Raw genomic sequence first — 9,305 nt, 5'->3', positions numbered from 1 at the left:
GCTGGCTGGATGCTGGCTGGATGCTGGTTGGATGCTGATTGGATGCTGGCTGGATGCTGGTTGGATGCTGATTGGATGCTGGCTGGATGCTGGTTGGATGCTGGTTGGATGCTGGCTGGATGCTAACTTGATGCTTTATTACGAGAATAAAGTCGTAATCTTGTGACTTTATTCTAGTAATTTTATTTTATGACTGTGGTCCTAATACTTTGTTGTAGTTTTCAAGTTTTTTTTGGCTACTTTTGGTAACAACAAACAGGATTTGGGTCTTTTTCTCCTTCTCTCTCTCTTTGAAAATACTTCCAACATTTAGCAAAGTTCAAAAACTTAATTAAATACATTTACTTCTTTTTAGTAAAAGCCTTATTTATGATCAAATTAAAAAATAAGACCAAAATTTGGTTATTAAAAGGCAAATACTCTGTGTCTTACCCTTTTTCACATTTACCATGATAAATGGATTTTAACTTGTCAGTAAACAAAGTTTCCATTTGCATCAGATTTCTCTCGCTCTCAGATTTCAGTTGAGGGACGAATAAAAACATTTATTAGACAAGAGGAGTTAATGATGTTGGTTGTCTAATGAAGCTCTGAGGCCTTCACTGAACATCTGGATTTATACTCTGATTAAATTTCACACAGATGGACTCTACGTACTAATTAGGAGATCTCAAAGGGTAATTAGTTGTTCTGGATATTATTTAGGAGTGTTAAAATAAAGGAGATGTTGAATTATTATACAAAGTGTGATAATAGAGATTAAACTTTTATAGGTGTAGCATGTTAAAACATGGAAAACATTTGAGATGTGCAGCTACAGTAAGTCTGAAAATATCCTCAAAACTTTCTCCATCATTTAGAAATTTATCTGAATTTATTAATGAACATAAACCTACATCTGAAACCCCCAAAACTGACCTTTGAACCCATTAAAAAAAACTGTTTTTTAAGGGACAAGTGGTTGTTTGAAGTTTTCATGTTAAATTAAATGCAACATCCACAAATCTGACCAGTTTGGTCAGTAAATAAATCTGGTCAGCAGATTAACTTTGGATCATTTCAAGCAACTGATGAGAAGAGGCAGTAGCCATCCTCTGCAAGGAGAGGCTGCAGGGATTGGAGAGCTTAAAAATAAATCCTTTTCCAGAAGGATTAATCCAGCTGAGAGCGATTAAACCTTACAGGTTGTTTCTCCTATCATTGCCAGAAACTTAAGTAGATTTCCTCATGTAGGAAATCTGCGTCCTTTACATGAGTTTGGAGTGCAGCTGGAATCAGAACGGGACGTTTTCAGTTCATGAACACATATTTACAATGATGGCATATTTACTGTCATTGGATGCTTCCAGCATTTTGTTTAATATTTTTCTACATCTAAATAATTTATGCCGAGTCTGTGGTTTAAAACGATTAAAAAGATAAACTGAAAAGATGAAACTGCATCTCTCTTTATTGGGTTTAAATTACTTCTACTTTACTGTAAATGTGTTTTTTTTATATAATTATCAGTCTATAATAAATAAAACTTTATTTATTTAAAAATTAAACAAAACAAACAAACAAAAAAAAAACAGACCCACACCTAATTACATGTTAGAGATATGCAGGTATAAGAGAGAGAGAGAGAGAGACGTGGCTCACCTAACGTTTCTTGCCAACCGCCAATAAACTTGAAGAAGAAGAAGAAGAAGAAGAAGAAGAAGACTGCTGAGCTGTGTAGCGTCTTGTGTAGTGTAAAACTGAAAAATACTGGATATAAACGTTCAACAGACAGTTTAGTTTTGCCGTTTATCAGCCAACTTCAAAGCTGGAAGTAGCTGACGTGAGTAAACAGTCAACCGGAGTTTCGACTTTAACGAGTGCTGTTGGAACTATAGCTAGCCTCGCTAGCCCTTATTTGCTATTAGTTTCCTAAAAGTTCATCTCGTTCTGCTTTCAACTAAAGGTAATGGAATAAAGTATATAGGACACTTTATGCCGGGAAGGTTCTGGGTTCGATTCCCTGCCCCGGTCTTTCTGCATGGAGTGTGCATGTTCTCCCTGTGCATGGTGGGTTTTCTCCGGGTACTCCGGTTTCCTCCCACAGTCCAAAAACATGACTCCAAATTGCCCCTAGGTGTGAGTGTGTGTGTGGTTGTGTGTCTCTGTGTTGCCCTGCGACAGCCTGGTGACCTGACCAGGGTGACCCCGCCCAGAACGATAGCTGGATAGACACCAGCAACCCTCCCGACCCACTAAGGGACAAGGGTGTAAAGAAAAAGGATGAATGGATGGACACTTTATTCACGGCGAAATGGCTTATCACTGTTTAATAAAAACAGTGATAAGCTGTTTTTATTAACATGTGCGCCTCATGTTCAGACTGAGAGCCACCGTACTGGAGATCATACACCCTATCCTGAGCTTGGTGAGGATATTCTGTGCTTTTCACTCAGATTTTTATTCTGTTTAGCACATTATTGTTTAATAATAGTATTTATCTGAATTACTTAATTGCTCAAATGTAAAAATTACTTTGTTTGGGTAAAATTTTATGTTTTTCATATTGTTTTTGCAAAAGGATTTTACAATTTATAAAAAAGTGACTTGATAATGTAGTGAAATACTGCAGTGTGGTAAAAAAGGACAAACAGTTTTATTGCAAATTTGACAACAAACTGATGGAGTTTTTGGACTGTACTATTTGGACATGTTTTTTATTTTATTTGGGATGTTATACCAAACTGCTGTGTAGGAAATGCTCATGTGAATGGTGTTTGAGTTGGAGCTGAACTTGAAGTCAAAAGTTCCTATCATGGTTCAGGGTGCATCCAAAATGAGTTCCTTTAAATCCAGGCTAAAAACCCGCCTGGTTTGTTGCTTTTGACAGATATAGCTGATGTGCATTGATGATTTTGATGATGGCATTTGACAAAATGTAATATTTACTGCTTGTTTCACAATTGATGACTGACTGATGTTATTATGATGTAAAGAACTCGCTGAAATGTACTGTGCAAATAAATAATACAAATAAACTTTTTTTCAGTCTTTCCTGGCCTCAGTTGTTATGTTTGTTCCTTTTCAGACATCCTCACTAAATCATAGCTTTACTTTAAGGTAAAATTTGGGTTTTGGCAGCTTAAGCTCATTTACTGAATCCTTGTTTTGTTCCACACAGGTTGTCACCCGACATCCAACATGTAACTTCTTGCTGGAGGTGGAAAAAGATCGTCTGGACTGTGTGAGGAAGCTGAAGGAAGAGGAGGCTGCCGGCGACGATAAAGGTTAGCATCGTTTAGAAACGTCAGTCACTCTGTTAATGAGCACCAGTCTCTGCACATGCTCAACATGTTGTAGTGAGTTATCTTCAACAGTGCAGACAGAGCATCTGCATGGACTATTAGTTGATGTTACAAAAAAATTACATAGCAAACATTTCTGTGAACTTCATAGCAGTGGTGTGAATATGCAACAAAGATAGCATCTTTTTGCTCATGTCTTTTCAAGAAGGCTCTAAAGAGCTGGAACTATTTAATTTTTGCTTTTTAACTTACTTAAAGTTGCCTAATCGGTCATATTTTCCCCATTCGGTTTTAATTTTCTTTTACTGTAGGATTGTGAGTTAATCAGCATGCAGTCGTTTTGAGTTTAGTTGCAGGAACCTCAGCATTAAACAGATGTTTTAAATTAATCGTTACTGTTTTTCTGATGTCCTTGTTGCTGAAAGTATCTTTAAAAGAGGAAACATGAAGGGGAAGCACAGACTGAAAAAGCTGTTTTTAAAATGTCTGGTCTTAAATTTAGAGCTTTTTGATCCAGATCTTGTTAAATATGGTGGTTTTCTATCTTTCCTGCTAGATTCAGAACACATAAACTTTTAAAGTTCAGATCAGGTCTTCTGTGAACAATTTAATGGACTAAAAATGGATTACAAGCAAATCATACCTGAACTAAACTGGATTAGAGATGCATGAGATTTCCTCTCCATTTGCCCAAATGTGGATGATGGCAACGCTTGTTATGTTTCTATCAGAACAGGATCCTGTGATGGAGATGGGCTTCTCTCTGCTGTTTTCTTTTTCACAAGATGTAAGAAAAGGCTGTGGAAATGGTGATTTTTATATCAAAGATGAAATGCTCCTTGGTGGGTGGTTTTGCATTTATCATTAGTTAGATGTTTGTGAAGAATCCACATTAGTCGATCTGAAGAATATCAGTCATACACGCTTCTTCACAGTAAATGCTCCGTTTATGATTTCCTACGTTTGGACCTGGAGTGTCTGCAGCCGATGTTACAAAGCAGAAAAAAGTTACGTTTTGAAAACGTGACAAAACGACTGAAAATTGACAGAAGCTCAGCTTTGCACTAAATGCAGAAAGATTCAGCAGGAAAGCGTTTTCCATAGATGCAGCTGACTAGTTTCACGGTTTATGGCTGGTCTGAAATCAAACTCCTGACTGAAGAGGTGCATCCCGTCCTGTCTGATAGTTTCACCAGGGGGAGGCACAGCTATCTCTGCTGTGTGAGGAGTATTTCTCATTGACACTCACCTCACCGACATGTTGGAAGCATTTGGACTTTGCAGTAAAAATAGATCAAAGTTTGCCTGCAGCAAAAATCCATATTTAAAGGAGGTTTATGGAGTACAGTTGTACGATTCGGCTTGTTAAAGTGGCTTTTTCTTACATTTGGCTTTTTTAAGAGTTGTTGCTTAAAACCTTGGGTCTTGCCCCTGATGTGTTTCTGTGAAAGGATGGATCACTTAGTCTGAGTTTTTTTTCATGCACTGATGATTTTGGATTGGTGTTGGAGCTGTTTTGCCCCCGGGACAAGTACACTCACACTCTTTCCTCTCTCCTCCTCTTTTGTCCTCTCTTACCCTCCACTTCACCACTTCTACTTTCACATTCTTTCTACCCATTTATCCACTGACTTTTTCTCTCAGTCTGCTGCTATAAAAACTCTGGGAAAGGATGGAATCTATTTTTCTTTCCATTTAATGAAACATTTATTTTTGTAGTGGCCTGAAAGAGAATAGCCTGCTGCTGCTGCTGCATTAGACTTCCGCAGGGAGCTGTTGTGTGGTCAGAAGTGGTAGGCTGGAACAAATGAGCCCGTGTCTTAAAACCTCTCGAGGAATAGTGTACTATCTGTACAGCAAAATCAACATATGAGCCAATCAGCCAGAGAGAAAATGCAGGATGGATTAAACATAGAAACAGAGAGAGGAGAAAAGACAAAAACTTACCATAAATATTTAAAAATGTGGAAAAGGAAGGAGTTAAATGCTGGCTAAAAAATTAAGTCAACAAAAAAAAAAAACTGATTTGGGCCCTTTTCAGCTTGGTGGTGAGCTTAAATTAAAAATTGATAAATATATTATTTCACCCAAAAGATGTTTTCAATAAAAGCGTACAGCTAAAGTTTTCTTTGTTAAAGAACAGTAGGTGGAAGAACCGGCTGTGTTCCTAGAATAAGCAAAAGTACATACAGAAAATGGACAATATGGAATGGAAACTTTTTTCAAATTGGACTGGATCAAAACTTGACTCTGTAAATAACTCTGAAATTGAATGCGACCTGAAATAGTTTTGTGTTTTTGTTCAGGTTTAGACAAACAAGCAAAGAGGCTCATTCAGTTTCATCCATTTTGACCCTTTCCCAGCAGCGAAACATTCAGATCAGAAGTTGAGAGAGTTCCCAGGTTGTGACTGGGACCTTCGTCTGTAACTATTTATGGTTACTTATGGTTTTAATCTCAGCTGTTGGGAGTTTTATTTCTTTTAGCAGTAAATATTTGTGTTTAAATTTACAAGGTAGTAAAAAAACGTTTTCTTGCACTCAGGTCTTTGCCTTGGTGTGTAATTTTCATGTGAAATCAAAAACATAAAAATCATATCTTCACTTAAGCCACTGATTTTCTTTTGAACACTAAAACATTTTGCTGTCTTTAGAGATGCAATAAATTCTGTTCATAGGAACTGCTGATATGTAAATGGTGCAGCAATAACCCCATTGCACCATTACTTAATATCTGCTTTGATAGAGTGCTTCACCCAACTCAGCATGCCGAATGCTTGACTTGGCTGACACAGCATAGTAGGTGCTTCGACTTCCTGATTAATATGGCTAACAATTATTTAACCTTTTTCTGGTCAAGAACTTGAACTTCTGCCTGAGATTATCATGTGAGGGAAAATTAAAATGCAGTATGACAGTAGTTGTGTTTCGATTACAAATGTTAGGAAAACTTTGCTAATATTCCGCTTATGTCAAAAAAGCAAAATTTCACAATTGTAACGTTTCTTTAAATAAGAAATGCAATTAAAATCACACATGAATAAGTTTGTTCATGCAACAATCATTAAAAAACATGCCATGCCAAATAACATCTGGTTGTTGATCAAGTGACTTGTGTGATGCATAAAAAGTGTCTCCATTGCAGTTATGCAAAATACACTAATTCTGAAAAACCACCTCATTCTAGCACAAACAATAACGTGTTTCCATTTGGTGAATTTTTTTTTTGTAATTCCAATTTGTGCAATTTTAAGTTTAATTTAAATGCAGATTGTAGACTTTCTACATTTTTCTGTAGTATAAATGCAATATATTATGCAAAGGGGACACATCATAAATGATACACTTACTGGATGTGGCAGAATTTGATGCTTCACTGAAAACACATTCAGACCTTTTGACAATAATGCCGGAAATAAACCATCAGAGAAGAAGAAGCAGCTCCTGGATCGTCACAGCAGATAAATGTTGATTGATCAGACTTGGAGAAAAATCAGCAGAAGGATTTTTATAAATATCTTTTGGTCTTGAGCTCAAATGAAAACAATAGAGAGATTTTGTTGAGAGGAAAAGTGTCTGGAAAGATCTGCTGAACTAGTTTAGATTTCAACGCTGCACACTTTGACCTCCATACTCTAAACTAGATCCGTCAGTGTCTTTAATATTTCCTGACAAAACAGCAATGCTTCAGAGTTTTGATATGATCTTCAGCTGAGCAACATAAAAATGTCACATCCAGTTTGGGCTGCAGCTTTATTTCTGTCTCTGTGTTATTTTGGGCTGGTTTTTACGGCTCTGCGCGGTTACAAAGGATCTTTAGCAGAGATGTTGTGGAGCAGAACTTCATGCTATCCCACACACTGTCTCCGCTCATCTATCAGTAAAAAGCCCAGTTGACTGTTTGCCATCAGCAGCGTAGCACCCATTAGGACTCATGCTGAGAGCTGGAGGAGCTATTTCTGTCCAGAGTTTATTTGTTGTCTTTCTGCAGGGTTGGTGCTTCCCTCATGTTTTGTCATGATCAAGTTTCGCTCTGTTCAAACTTTTAGTCAGAGTGAGAAAGATGCACAGACAAATGCGTACTAAGACATTTTCTTCTTTGGTCTTGTTAGTGCTGTGTTAAAAAATAGGACACCTTATTAATTATTTTATTTTTTGGGGGTACATTGCGCAATTTTCAGCCCATTTTGAGCCGATTCTCCATTTGTGTGGCAATTTTTTGAGACAAATCATGCATAATGCAGCATATAAGTGTTAACAAGAAGTGATTATGGGGGGCCTTTAGTGGAAAATTCACATTTTGCATATTTGTGTACCTCCATTTTGGTCTGAACTGTTTCTAAATCAATAAGTTTAATGTTTTTTGGTGTCTGGAAAACGAGCAAATTCACACTATGCTGTTAACTAGCAGGAAGAAGTTCCAGCATGTTTGGTCAGCTGATTTTATCGCTGTATGAGCTGTGCAATGGCTGCTGGAAAAGAAAAGTATTTTGTTGTTGACTTCCCATCCAGAAACCACTTGCTCCATTCTTGTGGGTTGTGCAGCAGGCTCTACTATTTCTTTTCAAAGATGTACAATTGAATAATTTTTTATCTGTTTGCAATAATCGGAAGAAAACAGTTTGCAAACACTGTTTCAGTTCAGCTCCTGTTATTAAACTGTGTTGAGTTGAAGTTGTGTTTGTTTTGGACAGAGTCGGGATGCAGAGGAACCTGGGACAACATCGCGTGTTGGGACCGGGCTGAATTTGGAGAGACGGTCACCATCCCCTGTCCTCGAGCCCTGAAGTTGTTATTCAGCAGAAACGGTAAGCTGTGATTTAATAAATCGTTAACCAGTGAAAAAATAATAAAGACAATTTTTGTTTTTTTTTATTTTGCCTTTTGAAAATAATCTTCAAGCAGGTATTAAACATGCATTTCATTAAACCCACATTTCTGGTTTTAAAAGGTTTTTTATTCGTATGATGTAATATTCTAATTTCCAATGTCAAGACATAACAAAAATACAGGCTTTCAAACATCTGTGTGTAAGTGTGTTTCACATGGTGATACATTTATGAAACAATAAGTTCTCAAAGCAACATAACATTTTTAAGGGCACAAAAAAACCTCTGAAAATAATTTCTCATTAAATAAAAACAAAAAGGTAACATTTTGTAACATATTTCTTTGTCTCCAATACAATTCATGATGTAACTGTCTAGATTGCTGCCATCCTCCAGAGACTTTCATGTTTTTAATTTAATGAATGCGTCTGGTTTAGAGCATTTCTAAATGACAGCGAGTCAGAAGGCGGTTTTCGCTCAGCAGACGTTCTGTCCTTCATGTCCCATGATTCACCTTCACTTATCGTCACTTATCGTCTCGTCTGAGTGACTCTGTGGCTCCTGGATTCCCTCCTGACTCCACATCACATTTTCCCTGCCGGTGACCGCATGACAGTTTGGCTTTCTGCTCCGATTTCCAAATTGATGACTGAATATTATTAAGCATCCGGCGGCGTACCGACACTTCTCTCTGTGGGACAGCTCCTCCCCGCCAAAGTCACAGCGTTTTTACTGAAGCTTTTTATTGAAATGTTTCACGCTTACGCTGTTGGACTAACATTTAATAACATTTAGTATCTACAGGATGCTTCCTGAAGTTTCAGAATCTCAACCTTTTTTCATTCTTTGTATTTTCTAGCTAATTTGCAGTCATTAGAAATATAGCTTATTTTTTAACTTGCACTCATTGTGTCAATCAGGCTTTTATGTGTCATAAAAACTATTTTTTTTCTATCAAACATTTTTTCTCTGGGAGGATCAGAGAGAAAATGACATCCATAGAATATAATGAATGAGATTTAAATGCCATTTACAGCCTACATCAGCCATTGAACATGGATAAAAGTACATTTTGGCCGAAAAAAACTCACTAAGTCACTTGAAAAGTTGAAGATTTTTAAATTTTGGAAAGAAGATGTCATGGAAAAGAGGACTTCAACAACAAACACTTGTAAGATTCTTGTTGGAAAGAA

The 9,305-nt window shown here is 37.0% G+C and overlaps 1 protein-coding gene across 2 annotated transcripts in view; it reads left to right on the top strand.

The window, feature by feature from the left end:
* LOC106956215 (vasoactive intestinal polypeptide receptor 2) overlaps window positions 1-9,305 on the top strand; it is a 46,587-nt gene that overhangs the window by 16,753 nt on the left and 20,529 nt on the right. For both annotated transcript variants that reach the window (XM_015046915.1, XM_015046914.1), the window contains exons 2-3: window positions 3,161-3,266; window positions 7,978-8,091. In XM_015046915.1, coding sequence (XP_014902401.1) covers window positions 3,161-3,266; window positions 7,978-8,091 — 220 coding nt within the window. The remainder of the gene's footprint in view (window positions 1-3,160; window positions 3,267-7,977; window positions 8,092-9,305) is intronic.

The sequence above is a fragment of the Poecilia latipinna genome, unplaced genomic scaffold, assembly GCF_001443285.1.
Source record: "Poecilia latipinna isolate Pla-1442-1.1 unplaced genomic scaffold, P_latipinna-1.0 Scaffold797, whole genome shotgun sequence".
Classification (NCBI taxonomy): Eukaryota; Metazoa; Chordata; class Actinopteri; order Cyprinodontiformes; family Poeciliidae; genus Poecilia; species Poecilia latipinna.
The sequence above is the reverse complement of the archived record's forward strand: the minus strand, read 5'-3'. Positions and strand labels throughout refer to the sequence as shown.